Here is a 17,476-nt window from a genome sequence, read left to right on the forward strand (position 1 = left end):
AACCTCCCTCACTTTTGCTCCCACAGACATGCAAACGCGCAGCCAAAAGGCCACTGCAGTCTCAGGAACCACCAGTTTCCATTTCTCATGAACTAGCTGTTGACCTTCCTATGGTCAGACAGGTGTTAGAGGCAGAGAAGCAGCATTTCATTCCAGCTTAGGCAACACCCTGAGCACTGAGCCACCAAAAAAAAAAAAAATCCAATAAAAATGAAGCAGTTCAGTGTTAAGCTACCTATTCTATACCTGCCTGGAGAAAATCTAGGCCAGATTTGGATTCTATTTTCACCAGCTTACATCCCAAAATCTTGGGTAAACAGTTGGGATTTTTGAGGTAAAGAAATGAGACTGTGGCTTTGGAAGGGGAAGACTGTTGAAATGTAATTATCCTCCAAGTCTAGGGCCTTGATGGTAGAGGAGCTACCTTTCTTTCACTCACCAAGGGATTGATGCAAAACTACCCCCAAAAGACCCTCTCTTGTTAAGCTGAGTACCATGGAGGTAAGTTGGTAGGAGAGCAATGCCCAAACCAGCCCCGCTCCAGAGGTCTCCTCAAAGCAGCCACCACCAACCCCTCTGCTCTTCCACGCTCTGCATTTTCAGGCACCCTATGGCCCCAAACTCAAGAAGCATTAGGAGTCATAGGCAGGACTGTGGCAACCAGCTCTGTAACAGTATGGAGAACCTTCATGCCTTATTTATTTATAACAGAAAGCAGTTGTCTAATAAAAGAAAATAAATAAAACCAAACAACAACAGCAAGCAAAGCAGCCTCCTTGATTTTTCTCACAGCATTCACCACCCTCTTAGTTCAGCACTTGGAGCAGGAGATAGCTGAAGCAACCTTGGTTAAAGTCAGCCAGTGTTTACTCTTGCAGTCTGGCTGCTGCAGAGGTGTGGGAAGAGGATTCCCTTCCCTTCCCTTCCCCTTCCCTCACTTTTCCTTCCTTCCCTTCCCTTTTCCTTCTTTCCCTTCCCCTCCCTTCCCTTCCCCTCCCCTCCCTTTTCCTCCCTTCCCTTCCCTTCCCCTCCCCTCCCTTTTCCTCCCTTCCCTTCCCTTCCCCTCCCCTCCCTTTTCCTCCCTTCCCTTCCCTTCCCCTCCCTTTTCCTCCCTTCCCTTCCCTTCCCCTCCCTTTTCCTCCCTTCCCTTCCCTTCCCCTCCCCTCCCTTTTCCTCCCTTCCCTTCCCTTCCCCTCCCCTCCCTTTTCCTCCCTTCCCTTCCCTTCCCCTCCCCTCCCTTTTCCTCCCTTCCCTTCCCTTCCCCTCCCCTCCCTTTTCCTCCCTTCCCTTCCCTTCCCCTCCCCTCCCTTTTCCTCCCTTCCCTTCCCTTCCCCTCCCCTCCCTTTTCCTCCCTTCCCTTCCCTTCCCCTCCCCTCCCTTTTCCTCCCTTCCCTTCCCTTCCCCTCCCCTCCCTTTTCCTCCCTTCCCTTCCCTTCCCCTCCCCTCCCTTTTCCTCCCTTCCCTTCTCTTCCCCTCCCCTCCCTTTTCCTCCCTTCCCTTCCCTTCCCCTCCCCTCCCTTTTCCTCCCTTCCCTTCCCTTCCCCTCCCCTCCCTTTTCCTCCCTTCCCTTCCCTTCCCCTCCCCTCCCTTTTCCTCCCTTCCCTTCCCTTCCCCTCCCCTCCCTTTTCCTCCCTTCCCTTCCCTTCCCCTCCCCTCCCTTTTCCTCCCTTCCCTTCCCTTCCCCTCCCCTCCCTTTTCCTCCCTTCCCTTCCCCTCCCCTCCCTTTTCCTCCCTTCCCTTCCCTTCCCCTCCCCTCCCTTTTCCTCCCTTCCCTTCCCTTCCCCTCCCCTCCCTTTTCCTCCCTTCCCTTCCCCTCCCCTCCCTTTTCCTCCCTTCCCTTCCCCTCCCCTCCCTTTTCCTCCCTTCCCTTCCCCTCCCCTCCCTTTTCCTCCCTTCCCTTCCCCTCCCCTCCCTTTCCTCCCTTCCCTTCCCTTCCCCTCCCCTCCCTTTTCCTCCCTTCCCTTCCCTTCCCCTCCCCTCCCTTTTCCTCCCTTCCCTTCCCTTCCCCTCCCCTCCCTTTTCCTCCCTTCCCTTCCCTTCCCTCCCTTTTCCTCCCTTCCCTTCCCCTCCCCTCCCTTTTCCTCCCTTCCCTTCCCTTCCTTCCCCTCCCCTCCCTTTTCCTCCCTTCCCTTCCCTTCCCTTCCCCTCCCCTCCCTTTTCCTCCCTTCCCTTCCCTTCCCCTCCCCTCCCTTTTCCTCCCTTCCCTTCCCTTCCCCTCCCCTCCCTTTTCCTCCCTTCCCTTCCCTTCCCCTCCCCTCCCCTTTCCTCCCTTCCCTTCCCTTCCCCTCCCCTCCCTTTTCCTCCCTTCCCTTCCCCTCCCCTCCCTTTTCCTCCCTTCCCTTCCCCTCCCCTCCCTTTTCCTCCCTTCCCTTCCCTTCCCCTCCCCTCCCTTTTCCTCCCTTCCCTTCCCTTCCCCTCCCCTCCCTTTTCCTCCCTTCCCTTCCCTTCCCCTCCCCTCCCTTTTCCTCCCTTCCCTTCCCTTCCCCTCCCCTCCCTTTTCCTCCCTTCCCTTCCCTTCCCCTCCCCTCCCTTTTCCTCCCTTCCCTTCCCTCCCCTCCCCTCCCTTTTCCTCCCTTCCCTTCCCTTCCCCTCCCCTCCCTTTTCCTCCCTTCCCTTCCCTTCCCCTCCCCTCCCTTTTCCTCCCTTCCCTTCCCTTCCCCTCCCCTCCCTTTTCCTCCCTTCCCTTCCCTTCCCCTCCCCTCCCTTTTCCTCCCTTCCCTTCCCTTCCCCTCCCCTCCCTTTTCCTCCCTTCCCTTCCCTCCCCTCCCCTCCCTTTTCCTCCCTTCCCTTCCCCTCCCCTCCCTTTTCCTCCCTTCCCTTCCCCTCCCCTCCCTTTTCCTCCCTTCCCTTCCCCTCCCCTCCCTTTTCCTCCCTTCCCTTCCCCTCCCCTCCCTTTTCCTCCCTTCCCCTCCCCTCCCTTTTCCTCCCTTCCCTTCCCCTCCCCTCCCTTTTCCTCCCTTCCCTTCCCCTCCCCTCCCTTTTCCTCCCTTCCCTTCCCCTCCCCTCCCTTTTCCTCCCTTCCCTTCCCCTCCCCTCCCTTTTCCTCCCTTCCCTTCCCCTCCCCTTCCCTTTCCTCCCTTCCCCTCCCCTCCCTTTTTCTCCCTTCCCTTCCCCTCCCCTTCCCTTTCCTCCCTTCCTCTCCCCTCCCTTTTCCTCCCTTCCCCTCCCCTCCCCATTTTAAACAATCCTGTGTGAATCAGCAGCACAGTTAAGTGGAGAGCAACTTAAATACATTTCCCAATGCTTTCTTCTCTTCTTGGATAAAAAGCAACATCAGTATTCTCCAAGCTGAGACTTTCTTCCTAGCTCTTTTGACTTTTAAGAACAGCAGAAGAGTTAATTCTTTGATTTTTTTTTTCCATGTATGATTTGGGTCAAGAAAATGCTTCAGGCTCCTGTGCAGAAAGCAGAGAGGAAATGCTGAACTCTCCTGCTGCATTATTGATATAACACACATTTTATGCACTTGGACTACTAACATTTGCCACACCATTTAAAAAATAAATAAATAAAAAAATGAAACCCCCCAAACTTCTTTTGTCAGCTCTGAAAGTCTCTGTAAACCCCATACCATTTCCAAGCTCACAATTCAAATGTTATTTTTGGTTTTGATCTGTCTTGAAAAAAAAAAAAACACACACATTGAGAAAGGACTGAGTGTGTGAAGAACACTCTATTAGTCTTTGGCTTAACAAAGGAACAGCTGCCATGGCTCAGCAGTTTGTTCAGCAGAGCGCTGAGAACATTTCTTTTCTGTGTCCAAAAATATTAGTGGCCATATATACATGTCCTGATGGCTCTGTGAGTCAAAGTCACTTGATTTTTATCTTTTTTTTTTTCTTGAGTGAGGCTTTCAGTGATCAAAGGAAGAAAAAAAAAAACAATATTTGGCTTTTCATCCCAAGCTCCTAGCAAAACTTTCCAAACTGCTTTGGAAACACCAAGGAAAGCAACACAACTCCATTAAGAGGGCAGAAGAAAGTTATTAAAGGGGAGAAGAAAGTTATTAAAGGGAAGAAGAAAGTTATTAAGCAACCACAGAAAGTGGCCTGATAGAGAGCAGCAGTAATTTAACAGCACATCTCCCTGAGACAAAGCAGAGAGAAAAACACTGCATGCAATTAGAGCACAATCTCACAGCAAACAATGATTTGGCAAAACCAAGGACCCTATTCAGCTGACACCATTAAGAGCCATAAAGGGCACAGCTTGTCAAAAATTCTGGTCTCCACTGAATTTGAAAGATGACATTCAGGCAAGTGCAGTTCCATCAGACCTAGGCTGGCTTCTGACTTTACCACCAGTTTGACAAACCCTTCAGAGAAGCATCCACCGTCACAAATGGACCACTTGAAGCACAAATTCAAGAGTTTTACAGAGCTCTAACTCTCATGGGGAAAGACATTTTCTAATTCAGCAGTCTTCCTTCTCTCACAGGAGCTGAGACCTTCTGGAAGGTCTCTCAGAGTCCCAACTTGCTCTTACATTAACAGTTTGTGCCCTCACTCACACAAGGAGCAACCAGCTCCTGGGACACATCAGCTTTTGCATCATGTCTCAGGAATGGCTCCTCACAGCTCACCAGCAACCACCATCACTCAATGGGCTGAGCTCACCCTCTAAGCCAGCACCAATACTGAGGCAGTTCATCTCTCCAGTTTAAATATCAAAAGCTTTGCTCTCCTTGGGCCATCCCAAGCCCTGCCTGCCATCCAAGCAGAGATCACCCTGCTCCTTACCAAGGCTCACTGGCCATCTGCATCCACCTCCACAGTATGGGAATGGAGCAAAACCAGAGAAACATCCTTTCAGGTGGCTCTGGTTTCAACTCTGTGACCTCCAGGCTCCTTTCCCAGCCCCTCTGTGCACCAATGACACTGTCCTTGGCCTGTTACCAGCACAGTAACAACAGGAACATGTTTGACCACAGTTGGTAAAATGAGTCATCCTGCTTTGAATGTTTTACCTGCCCCTCTGGCTACGAATCACAAACGTTTACCTGTTCCCTGATACAAATCAAGGTCACCAGATGGCATGGTTTGTCTCTGAACGTACTGGGGTTTTTTTTCCTTTAAGTATTCTGTTTTCAGCCAAGTTTGGGTGAGGGAAGCAGAGCAGAATCATCCCAGCACACAGAGATTTGATAAAAACAAAGTGAGGAGCCCCCCTTCCTTGGACTGCAAGTGCTGCTCAGCCAGAGGCAGCACAGATCAACCATCAATATTTAGGACTTACTCCCTTTGTGAGGAATAAGTTTCCCAGATTTTGTGCTGATTATCTAGATGGGACCCAGCCCAGACCCTCCATCACATGTCATCTCTACATCAGCTTTGAAACACCCATTTAGACTTCACCCCCAGTTTGAAACAAAAGATTGTCAGCTCCTGTCAAAACACCAGAGCAAACAACGGCCCCATCCCTGCCTCTGCATTTTTCTGCTGCCAGAAATAGCAATCCCTGCCCCTCCTGAATGCACACCCTTCTTGTCACGCCAGCCTGACAGCTCCAACAGGAATAAGAGCTGAAGGATTTCCACAAGTGCTTCACTCCCCCCTACATCCCTCATCCACCTCTGGTGTCTCTCTTCCAGACCTGGAAACACACAGGTGCTGCTACACCAGCATTCCAGATAAATAATGAAATACACAATGATATAACTTTATTACACTTGAGCAGTTAAAAACCTGAAAGCTGAAGCATCCCAGGTGTAAAAATTAGTACATAAAAAACGCTGGAGGTATCTTCACTTTTCCACCCATCTGTCACCATTCAGCTCGCAAAGGTGTGGGGTGCAGGTGGGAAGCACACTGTCCCCATCACTGCCTGCATCACAAGGAGCTAGAAACAACCTGCCCAAGCCAGCCCCTAGTACCTGCCCCAGGGTCTCCCACAGCCCACACCACACCTCCCTCACAGGTCACACCAGGGCTCCACACAACCACCTCACCCCAGCATCCTCATTCCCAGTCATCCCATCACACCCCACAGCAGGCCCTGCCTCAGCACCCACTGACCCCAGAGCCCCTAACCCCCACATCCCCCACTCTGCACCCCAGAGCCCATATGTCCCCCAGTCCTCCTACATCCTACCCATGGTGCCACACAAGAACCCCCCTAGGACTCCTACATGCCCCCACTCAGCGCCCCCCATACTCCATATACCCCTCCAGACTTCCTACATCCCCCCCCAGACCCCATAAATCCCCTCCCTAAACTTTCTAAATCTCCTATTCAGCATCCCCCCAGATCCCATACTCTCCCTAGACTTCCCACATCCCCCATTCAGCACCCGACATCCCCCATGTACCCTCCAGACATCCCACACACACCCCCCTGGCACCCCATCTACCCCCTCCCACCTCACATTCCCCATGTACCCTCCAGACATCCCACACACACCCCTGGCACCCCATCTACCCCCTCCCACCTCACATCCCCCATATACCCTCCGGACATCCCCTACACACCCCCCTGGCATCCCATCTACCCCCTCCCAGACCCCACATCCCCCATGTACCCTCCGGACATCCCCCACACACCCCCCTGGCACCTCATCTACCCCCTCCCACCTCACATCCCCCATGTACCCTCCGGACATCCCCCACACACACCCCTGGCACCCCATCTAACCCCTCCCACCTCACATCCCTCATGTACCCTCCGGACATCCCCCACACACCCCTGGCACCCCATCTACCCCCTCCCACCTCACATCCCCCATATACCCTCCAGACATCCCACACACACCCCTGGCACCCCATCTACCCCCTCCCACCTCACATTCCCCATGTACCCTCCGGACATCCCCCACACACACCCCTGGCACCCCATCTAACCCCTCCCACCTCACATCCCTCATGTACCCTCCGGACATCCCCCACACACCCCTGGCACCCCATCTACCCCCTCCCACCCGACATTCCCCATATACCCTCCGGACATCCCACACACACCCCTGGCACCCCATCTACCCCCTCCCACCCGACATCCCCCATGTACCCTCCGGACATCCCACACACACCCCTGCACCCCATCTACCCCCTCCCACCTCCCAGACCCTACATCCCCCCACCGAGACCGGACTCCACGGGCACCATACACCCCCCACAGCCCATGCATCACCACACGTACACCCCACAGAGCCCACAGGCTTCACAGACCCCACATATCCCTACATATGTGTAGCCTACATATCCCAACCCCGCTCACCCCGCAGTCCTCCCACGGCACAGGTCCCGCCCCGGAACGCAACACGCGGCCACCGGTTCCGTGGGGACGCCGTGGCCGAGGTGCACCGCGGGAACCAAGATGGCGGCGCACACGCTGCGGGGCCTCTGCCGGCCGCGGCTGGGGCTTCTCGCCGCCTGGTTCTCGCAGCGAGCCGCCGCCGGGACCGAGTATCGCAGCATCTACAGCCTCGATAAGCTGTACCCGCCCCGACAGGAAGACTCCCGCAGCACCCCGGTGAGTACAGCGGGGGGTGGGGGAGGAGGAGGAGGGGCGGGGCGCGGCGCCTGAGTGACAGGGAGAGTGGGCGTGGGAGGGGCTCAGCACAATGCGCAGGGGTTGGGTTGGGTGTGGCTTAACATGGAGGCAGGGATGGGCGGAGCTTAGTCCTATAGTTTTGCCCTATGATTAGCCGTAGGTTAGAGGGGGCGGGGCTTGGTCCATTTTGTTACCTGTGGCTGGGTGGGACCAGGCAGCTCCGGGTCTCAGGGACGGGCCCCAGGTGCCGGTGGGCGCCCCGGCGCCTAACGCGAGCCTCCCGCGGTGTGTTCCAGGAGCAGACGCAGGCGGCCACCCTCGACATCCCCATGGGTGAGTGTCCCCGCAAAACGGACCCGCGCCAAGGTTCCGGGTTAAATGCCCGGAGGTGGGTCAGGCTCAGGTCTGCCGAGCCCGTGCTCAGTACACAGAGCCGAGTCCTGGTGAGGCCACCGCCGAGGTACAGGCATTCCTCAGGCCTGGGTGCTGCAGCCTGGACCAGTCGCGTTCCTGGCTGCAGCACCTTCTGGGGACATCTCTCCAGCTCAGCACACTGCCTGGCTTCTTTTACAGATCGCCTGACTGTGACCTACTGCCGGAGCAGTGGCCCGGGTGGGCAGAATGTCAACAAAGGTGAGGAAGAGGTTCATCCTTGGAAGGAAAAAAAAAAAAAAAAAAAAAAAATCACAGTCTGCAGTTTTTTCTCTGTACTTTGCGGCAAAATATTGAGAACCTGAAGTTAAAGAGCTGCCTGATAATTCTTCATTACCATTATCCTAAATTTGAACACAACTTCTGAGTCCTCCTGTATGCATTTTTGGAGTCCTCAGCACAGGAGAGATATGGACCTGTTGGAGTCGATCCAGGGAAGGCCACAACAATGATCCAAGGGCTAGAGCACCTCTGCTGTGAGGCCAGGCTGAGAGAGTTTAGTTTGTTCAGCTTGGAGAAGAGAAGGCTCCAGTGAGACTTTCTGGTGGCCTTTCAGTGCTTAAATGGTCCAATCATATGGGAACAGCCTTTTAATAGGACAAGGGGTAATAGTTTCATACTAAAAAATGGAGATTTCACCTGGATAGAAGGATGAGGTTTTTTTTACACTGAGGATGGCAAGATCATGGCCCAGGTTGCTCTGAGAGCTGGTAGATATCCCACCCCTGAAACTATTCCAGGTCAGGTTGTTTGTGGCTCTGAGCAAACTGCTCTAGTTGCAGATGTCCCTGCTGACTGCAAGGGTCCTGAACCAGATGCTCTTTCAAGGTCCCTCCAACCCAAACCAGTCTGTGATTCTATGGTAGGGCTCAAGACCAGTGGTAATATATTGGATTCTCCTAGAAACACTCTTACTGGGATCATTACTGCTACACATGCCACATGAAACACCACCATCGTCTGATCTGTTTCCCTTGGTCCAACATACAACAAGCCAACTGGATTCTGAAACTTCACAGCACCATAAATTCTCAGCTTAATTCAAACAAACTAAAAATATTTCCTGTTCTGCCATTGCCATTTAAAAATAAGGTAGTGACTGGCAACAGCAATAGGTCTTGTGGTGTTCATAAAGGCAAATACCATGGCAGAGTGTCCATAAGAGCTTATATTTTGTCGTGTAAAAATAGAAGCATAGCCAGCAGGTTGAGGGAGGTGATTCTCCCCCTCTACTCCACTCTGGTGAGACCCCACCTGGAATACTGCATCCAGTTCTGAAGCCCCTATTCCAAGAAGGATGTGGACGTGCTGGAATGTGTCCAAAGAAGGGCCATGAGGATGATCAGAGGACTGGAGCTCCTCTCCTGTGGAGACAGACTGGGAGAGGTAGGGTGGTTCAGTCTGGAGAAGAGAAGGCTCTGAGGAGACCTTCTTGTGGCCTTCCAGTATCTGAAGGGGGCTACAATAAAAGCTGTTGAGGGACTTTTTAGGGTGTCAGATAGTGACAGGGCTAGGGGGAATGGAGCAAAACTAGAAATGGGTAGATTCAGATTGGATGTTAGGAAGAAATTCTTCCCCATGAGGGTGGTGAGATGCTGGAATAGGTTGCCCAGGGAAGTGGTGGAAGCCCCATCCCTGGAGGGTTTTAAGGTCAGGCTGGATGTGGCTCTGAGCAACCTGATCTAGTGTGAGGTGTCCCTGCCCATAGCAGCGGGGTTGGAACTGGATGATCCTTGAGATCCCTTCCATCCCTAACAATTCTATGATTCTGTAAGAAGAAGGAAATTACTACTGAGAGCATCCTGTGTTCCAAGCCAGCAGTGAACAGACTGAATCAGCTCAGGAAGGCAAGTCATTGCACTGAAAATAAAAGATGCTGTTTTTCCCCACAGTGAACAGCAAAGCAGAGGTTCGGTTCCACCTGGCATCAGCAGACTGGATTCCAGAAGCTACGAGAGAAAAAATGGCATTGATGGTAACCAGCCCCACTTCCAGCCATGCTCTAACTGTCAGCAGCTCAGACAGAACATCAGAAGTTCCATGTGGTTTCAGTGCTCCCCTCACGTTTCCCCCTCTTTAGCACAGGAATAAGATTAACCGAGCTGGTGAGCTGATTGTGAACTCTGAAGAGAGCCGCTACCAGATGAGGAATCTGGCGATCTGTTTGGAGAAGATCAGAACCATGGTGACAGAGGCAACTGAGAAGCCCAAGGTGGTATCAAAGGAGACTACAGAGAAGCTCATAGAAAGGTAACTCTACTGAAATGGCCTTTGAGGTGGATTCAGACCTATGATGTTACATGATTTAGTTTAGTGCAGCATCTTCAAACAGTCTCCTTGGTACTAAATTGCACTTCCTTATTTCTTCCTTCTTTCCTGATCACTGATCCATTAGATTTTAACTGCTTTGGTTTTTAATTGCAAAAACAAGGATTCTTTGGTCTGTCTGTGGACACTTGTCAGCTCATGGAGTCTGCCTTGTAACAGTGCTTAAAACTGAACATTGGAATGTTTTCTCTGTACCCTAAAGGATCTTTTGTCTTAGGGTGGAAAAAATGAACCGTGAACGACTACGTCAGAAGAAGATACACTCAAGTATAAAACAGAGCAGGAAGGCTGACTTTGACTGAGAGCAGCAGAGAGCCAAGCCCTTGGCACACCACCTTTCTGAAGCAGTGGCACTGGCAGCTGTAGGTGATGCTAAACTCCTGAGCCATATTGAATAGAAACAGTCTGAAAGTGTAAATAAAAACACTTAACTTCTTCTGTGGAAGCTAATGATACGTCGTGACAGCCTGTCAGTTGTTTTGCAGATGAATGGCTCTTTATAGAGCCATAGAATTGAATTATAGAATTGTTTTGGCCGGAGAAGACCTACAAGATCATTGAGTCCAATCATCAACCTAACACCACCATGGCCACTAAACCATGGCCCCAAGTCCCATGTCCACAGGTTTCTTGAACACTTCCAGGGATGGTGACTCCACCAACTCCCTGGGCAGCCTCTTCCAATCCCTGACCACTCTTGCAGCAAAGAATCTTTTCCTTACATCCAACCTGAGCCTCCCCTGGCACAATTTCAGGCCGTTTCCTCTTCTCCTATCTCTTGTTACTTGGGAAAAGAGACCAAACACCTCGTTCCTCCAACCTCTTTTCAGGGAGTTGTAGAGAGCAATGAGGTCTCCCCTCAGCCTCCTCCTCTCCAGACTAAACACTCCCAGCTCCCTCAGCTGCTCCTCACCACCCTTTTCTCCAGACCCTTCACCAGCTCTGTTGCCCTTCTCTGGACACACTCCACCACCTCAGTGTCTCTTGTATTGAGGGGCCCAAACTGAACCCAGTATTCAAGGTGCAGCCTCAACAATGCCATTTTTGTCTGAGAGAAGCTAAACATGCAGATTTTAGTCAGCTGATTTGAATTGATTTTTAAATTCTTTGTGTCCTTTATCCAGCCCTCTGCTCTGGGGAGCACCCTCTCTGCTGCTGGACACAAAAGCAGCAGCAGATTTGGGGGGGGAGACCAGGAAGAGTAAAAAGCACTTGTAACCACACAGCTAAAGCAGGGATTGGAGCATTCACCATGCCAAACACTTTCTTTACATTTTAGTTGATTTTTTTTTTTTCCCCTTAACCAAAAAGACACGCTACATTGTGTTAAATGACCCAAAAGCCACAACAGGAGTTTGGCAGGAGGCAGCTGGTCTCTGTTAGTGCTAAAAGGCAGAAAAATCACCCTGTCAGTACAAGAGGATTCTGGCCCTTGTGGTAGAACCCCCAAAACCTTAAGGCTAGGGGTTTTAAAGATCTACCAGTGATAGGCCCCATTTAGACAGAACATCGACTTGGTCACTGGGGGGGTGGGGGTGTCTCCAAGATCCCAAAATTACCCTTTTTTCACCTCCTCGTGGGGCCCCAGTGGCCTAATGGATAAGGCACTGGCCTTCTAAGTCAGGGATTGTGGGTTCGAGTCCCACCTGGGGTGAGGAAAGCTGGTTCTGTTTTAGGCAAAACCCCAATTAAAAGGGGAAAAGGCTCTCTGCTGGGCCCTGGAGTGCAACTGGGGTGCAGTGGGGTGTGGGGGCCTCTGCTGCTACAGCCCAGTACCATTTAGAATGGGGGACTTGGGAGCTCTGTGCTTACACAGCGCAGATCAGTGCTTACATCTACAGAGAGTTGACATCCGACATCCTCCCCAGAACAGTCATCTTGACATCCCTCCCAGGACACTCCACCTCAGGCTGACCACCTCCACCTCTGCACATGCCGAAATTCTTCCTAAAGCTTTTCTGTGCAGGAGAGGGGTGGCTGCCAGCTCCTACGCTCACAAAGGGGTCTGCAGCTCCATGCTGTGCCCTGGCTCTTACTAGCAAGGGAGATGTCAGTGCTTCAAACATATCTGACACTGAACAGTCATCACAAGAACATCAGTTGGGGCAGCAACAGCTGAGACCTCCCATGACCAGGTTTCACAGACATCTATCTCCTGCTGCTCAGGTTCCTGTCTCCAGATTTTTAGAGTAAGATTGTCTAAATTTTGCTTAAAACCTTGGTGCCAACACACACCACCAGGGTTATCATAGAACCAGAGACTGGTTTGGGTTCGAAGTGACTTTTAAAGGTCATCCAGTCCACCTCCCTGCAGTCAGAAGGGACATCTGCTACTGGAGCAGGTTGCTCAGAGCTCTGACCAACCTGACCTGGAATGGTGCCAGGGATGGGGCATCTACCACCTCCCTGGGCAGCCCAGGCTTACTACCCTCAGTGTAAAAAAAAAAAAAAAAAAAAAAAAAAAAAAAATCTTTCTTTCTAGTCTGAATCTTCCTCTTCTAGTTTCCAACCATCACCCCTTGTCTGGTCACAACAAGCCAGGCTAAAAAGTCTGTCCCCATCTTTCCTGATTGTCCTCCTTAAGCACTGAAAAGCCACCATCAGGTTTCCCCCGCTTAGAGAAGATGAGATTAAAATCACATTCCACGGTGCTACCAGTCACACCTCTACCAAACCCCACTCCAAGGCACATCCAGATGGCTGAGCCACGGCCCAGGGCGTCTCATGAGGCATAGAATCCTCTTCCCCGCCTAGCGAACCTCTCGGCTGGGACACCCGCGGAGCGGAAAAGAGTCACCCCAGATGGGACTCGAACCCACAATCCCTGGCTTAGGAGGCCAGTGCCTTATCCATTAGGCCACTGGGGCTACACAGTTGTAGTCTTTTGGTGCCTTAACTTAACTCTCTGATGGCCGGAAGGCAGCGTGGCTGCTGGGTGCATGAGCAGGAGACCCTGTGCAGCTCCGGAAGGGCTCTCCAGAACTCAGCATCCTTCTCCCCCCGCCCCCCACCCTCCCCCCCCAGAGCAAGGCAGCCCCGTCCTCACCAAGGCACGCAGATCTCCCTTCTCCCACCAGCGCCCAGTAAAACCGTCCAGAGCAGCCCCAGCGCTATGACAGCCCAGAAATGAAGCGGGAGGCGGGGAGACACAGGCGGGACCGGATTGGGGACCCTTGTGCAGGGCACGGTTCCCCCCGCGATGCCTCACCCCGCGCTGCCGCAGGAGTTGTCGCTGGCCACGGCCCGGTTTCGATGCAATAAGACCCCCACCCCCACCCCACTTCCTTGCCCTCCTCCCCAACAAGGGGCCGTTCGCTCCGGACCCTGCGGAAAATACGGATGAGAGAGGTGGGGGGAGGGGAGGGGGTGGTTCTTGTGCTGTCCTAGTGGCCTAACGGATAAAGCGCAGCTCTGCTGAGCCGGGGACATTAAGTTCGAGTCCCATATGGGGAGGAGGTGTATTTTTCGTACCCCAGCTCCTCGCAGAAGCAACAGGAAGGGCGAAGGTATGGGGTTCCCCTCCCCTCACACAGCCCCGGCTGTGAGCCCCCGTGCACCGCGGAGGGGCTCCCGTTCACCTTCACCTCCGGGAGCTGCTGCCCTGGCACGGAAAACGGCCCCGGGGCATAAATACCCAAACCCCTCCCCACCCAGGCAAGAGATCCCCAAGGACTTGCAGGATAGATCCCACCCCAAAAACATCCCCAGCACGGGCGCAATGCCTCCGGCTGTGCCCCACTGCTATCCTCGGATCGCGCCTACCCTACCCACCGGGAAATTAAACAGGTGGAGGATCTCTCATGGCTTTAAAACAACCACGAAGGGACTCGAACCCTCAATCTTCTGATCCGAAGTCAGACGCCTTATCCATTAGGCCACGTGGTCCCCCACAAGTGGGCTTGGGGGACAGTAACACACACCGGGGGGGGAATATCCTGGGGGGCATCCCTGCCACCCCTTGCACATCACCTATATTGCCACCCCTCCTGGGACTGGAGTTGTCTCTTCTGGGCCCAGCACCGGCAATTGAGGTGAGCAGGGGGGGACCCTCAATGCCACAAGGTCATTGTAGACTGCCCCCCCAGCCAGGTTCATCTTACCCCATATGTGCTGATGGAGATAGTGGCATGCAGAAGCGAGCAGTAAAACTCCCCTCCTGCCACCAGCCTCACCGCACACTGCTCAAGCCGTGACACTGAGGACACCAGCAACTGAGAACACAAAAGTAACCCAAAAGCAAAGAGCTGACCCCACCCAGGAGACACACCCAACACACAGCACCTGGGGTGCTCTGGGGTCAGGCAAGACCAGGCCTTCCCCAACACATCACCACAGAAAGGCAAAGCCAAGACCATCATGTCCAGCCAAGGCTGTGGAGGAAGGAGCAGGCAAAAAGGAGCTTTTGAATCCCAGGGTTGGTCATTACCAGGGAAGGAGGAAGGATTGGGACTTCTGGGACCCTGGAGGCAATTCATTCTTTCCTGTGACAGCATTCAGTGTGATGGTCACAGTGTCAATGAGCTGCTGGTGACAGGCACCTTCTGTAACACAGCATCACTACAGCACAATAGTGTGACACAAGAGAACCACCACAAGCCTCATTAAGCTGCTGTTGATTATCAAGAAGACCTCCAGCATTCTCCTCCCAGTGTGTTTGGCTGCTCCCCCAAACTCACAGTTCTCATCCAATCCTTAAAAAAGAGCTTCCTGAATCCTGCTGCAGGGCAGGAAGGTATTTTAAGTTCTTCTGCAGCCATGGGAGGTTTTGGGGACATGCTGGTTCCTGAGGTACATTCATCTCAGCTTCAACTAACGTTCTCTTTCTGTCCATCAAGCAAGAGCTGAGCAGAGATATGCTGAAGAGAAAGGGCTGCATGAGAAGAGCATTTGTGCTTCTGTGGGGGTGCAAAGCTGCCCAGCATGGCAGGTGGCAGCAGCCAGCAAATGACCTAGAGCAGCTGCCCCAGCTCTGTCCACCCTGGTGCCCAGGGAGCTCACCAAAAAGTGGAGGACACAAAGGGATGTAGAGCACAAACCCAAGTGGTGTCAAGATAAGGAGAGGCAGGTGTGAATGGGGGAAACAGGTGAGCAGCACCAAGCTAAATGTGTGATGGAGATGGCATGGCCAGGCAGGTCTGGTGCCTGACTATGAAGTGAGGGTCAAGAGTCCCAGCTCTTAATGGCCAAGTTAATCATTGTGAGGTGGGACATGGCCCCCAGGGTGTCACCTCAGAGTGAAGGCAAGGCTGCAGGGAGCTCCTTGTTGCTGGCAGCCATTACCTGCTCTTGCCCAGCACCAGGGAATTTGCAGCCTTTGGAAAGCCATGTGGCACTGCAGCATTTCCTTCAGGGCTGTTTTCATCCCTCTCTCCATGCTGGTTCTCATCAACCAGCCAGCAAAGACACTTCTGCTCAGGAGTAGCAGCAAGTTGAGCCTTCTTCTGCCTGAGGTTCAATATTTCAGAGGGTGGAGAGGAGCCTAAGCAAAGCCATTACTGCTGAAGTTCCTCAGACCAGGCAGTGAACCAGCACAGACTCCCCCCAAGATGCTGCCACCAGGACTTCCCATCTCCAGGACATACAAAGAAAATGCTGCCTAGACAAAGCCAAGTGATCAAACACCCCCAAGAGCCACCTGATTCTATCCCAAATTGCAAGAGGTTGCAAAAAAAGTTCTCTGGCTATGCATTCAATCACAGCCCTGACGCTGGTCATTCAAATAGGTGGAAGTCAACTAGTTCCAAGTAATCTCAGACTGGAGACCCTCCTTTAGGCTCTTTCCTCAGTCTCTGGAGCAGGCAGGGTTTGCTGAGCAGCACAGGGACCTCCAGCTCAGCTACCTGCGCCTGCCAGCGGTTCAGTGCCCAGGGCTTTAGCAGGTTTGCTGCTTTCCAGGCAGCAAAGTCATTTCCTGTCACACCTAAGAAGGAAAAAATGCTTAGTAAAAACCTTCACTTGAAGCTTTACTTGTGTGACATCACTCTGACCACAACTGCCTCTTAAAATCCATTATCTCCACAGGAAAAGACCCTCCAAGCAGCATTTAATGCAACAAACCTGAGAGGGCATCATCCCAAAGGTACTTATGTGGAGAACTCTGGCCCCAGGGTACAACAGCCAAACTGCATGACCCCAACCACTTGCCCCTCATGGAGATGTGGTTTCTGGTGTAGGAATAAAGCTTCCTTCCCATTAGAGCTTGTCCTCCTCTGGGATGAGATTTGCTTATCACCTGCAAGGTAATCATCCCCCAGCATCCATTGGCTTTCACCTGGGGGTGATGATGATACAGGGGGTAGAGAAATGAAGCTGAAATTCTCTGCTTGGTCCTGACCCAACACAGACCCAGCTCTGCTCAGGCAAGGCTAAATGCACAGCTTTAACTGCTCTGATTTTGCATACTCTGGAACATCTTGGAATGTCCTAAGCTCTAGCCAGAACCATCCTTTCATCAACAAACTTCCAAACCCCATCCTTTCATCAACAAACTTCCAAACCCCATCCTTTCATAACAGGTCCCAAAGCAAAAGCAACAACCTCACTCAAGCCAGGACCTCATGACTGGATGGATCAAGTACCTATCACTGCACCACAGACTGGGACAGTTTGTAGCTGCTCCTCATGGCTTCCCTTTTTCCAAGAGATCTAAGTGGGGAGCAGAGAACCACATCATCCATACAGCATTGTGTACATCTCATGTACAGCAGTTGTTGGCACAGTGAGCAAGCCTGGAGCTGCCATGGGGATCATGACATCCCAGAATGCATGTTGTGGACCACCTCAATATCTCTTTTCACTCTCTCCCTCTGCAAGCTCTGTCTCTATCAGCTGCGCTCCCAAATCCATATTCAGCAGAGTTCTCCCTGTGCATTAACCTCCTCAGCTGATATCCACTACTGGGGATGGATGAGGATTTTCCTCCCCACCAACTCTGCCCTGGTGAGGCTGCATCTGGAGTATTGTGTCCAGTTCTGGCTCCCAGTTCGAGAGAGACAGGAAACTACTGGACAGAGTCCAGCAGAGGGCTACGAAGATGCTGAGGGCCCTGGAGCATCTCTGTGAGGAGGAAAGGCTGAGAGACCTGGGGCTGTTGAGCCGGGAGAGGTCGTGGAGTCTCCTTCTCTGGAGAGATTCCAAACCCACGTGGACATTGTCATCCTGGGCAAGCTGCTGTGGGTGACCCTGCTATAGAGGGGCGTTGGACTGGATCGTGTCCCGAGGTCCCTTCTAA

General features: G+C 52.6%; 1 protein-coding gene and 3 non-coding genes across 4 annotated transcripts; 2 read left to right on the forward strand and 2 right to left on the reverse strand.

Annotated features, from left to right (window-relative positions):
• Positions 1 to 7,308: 7,308 nt before the first annotated feature.
• MRPL58 (mitochondrial ribosomal protein L58) lies at positions 7,309 to 10,685 on the forward strand. Its single transcript, XM_054393929.1, has 6 exons — positions 7,309 to 7,464; positions 7,785 to 7,818; positions 8,059 to 8,118; positions 9,810 to 9,892; positions 9,998 to 10,167; positions 10,463 to 10,685. Exons 1-6 carry the CDS (start codon positions 7,309 to 7,311, stop codon positions 10,545 to 10,547), a joined length of 588 nt encoding a protein of 195 aa, XP_054249904.1. The 3' UTR covers positions 10,548 to 10,685.
• A 1,141-nt stretch (positions 10,686 to 11,826) lies between these two features.
• Positions 11,827 to 11,899, forward strand: TRNAR-UCU (transfer RNA arginine (anticodon UCU)). The gene has a single exon. It is a non-coding gene; the product is annotated as a tRNA-Arg (tRNA).
• A 1,140-nt stretch (positions 11,900 to 13,039) lies between these two features.
• TRNAR-CCU (transfer RNA arginine (anticodon CCU)) lies at positions 13,040 to 13,112 on the reverse strand. Its single transcript has one exon. It is a non-coding gene; the product is annotated as a tRNA-Arg (tRNA).
• A 945-nt stretch (positions 13,113 to 14,057) lies between these two features.
• On the reverse strand, positions 14,058 to 14,130 carry TRNAR-UCG (transfer RNA arginine (anticodon UCG)). The gene has a single exon. It is a non-coding gene; the product is annotated as a tRNA-Arg (tRNA).
• Positions 14,131 to 17,476: the final 3,346 nt, after the last annotated feature.

Source organism: Indicator indicator, chromosome 29 (genome assembly GCF_027791375.1).
Source record: "Indicator indicator isolate 239-I01 chromosome 29, UM_Iind_1.1, whole genome shotgun sequence".
In the NCBI taxonomy this organism is placed as follows: Eukaryota; Metazoa; Chordata; class Aves; order Piciformes; family Indicatoridae; genus Indicator; species Indicator indicator.

Excerpts from the sequence above, each read along its gene's own strand:
- MRPL58 (XM_054393929.1), top strand. The coding sequence starts at position 7,309 with ATGGCGGCGCACACGCTGCGGGGCCTCTGCCGGCCGCGGCTGGGGCTT. Across the intron at positions 7,465-7,784 it reads AAGACTCCCGCAGCACCCCG|CAGACGCAGGCGGCCACCCT; the intron begins GTGAGTACAGCG and ends GTGTTCCAGGAG. Across the intron at positions 10,168-10,462 it reads ACAGAGAAGCTCATAGAAAG|GGTGGAAAAAATGAACCGTG; the intron begins GTAACTCTACTG and ends CTTTTGTCTTAG.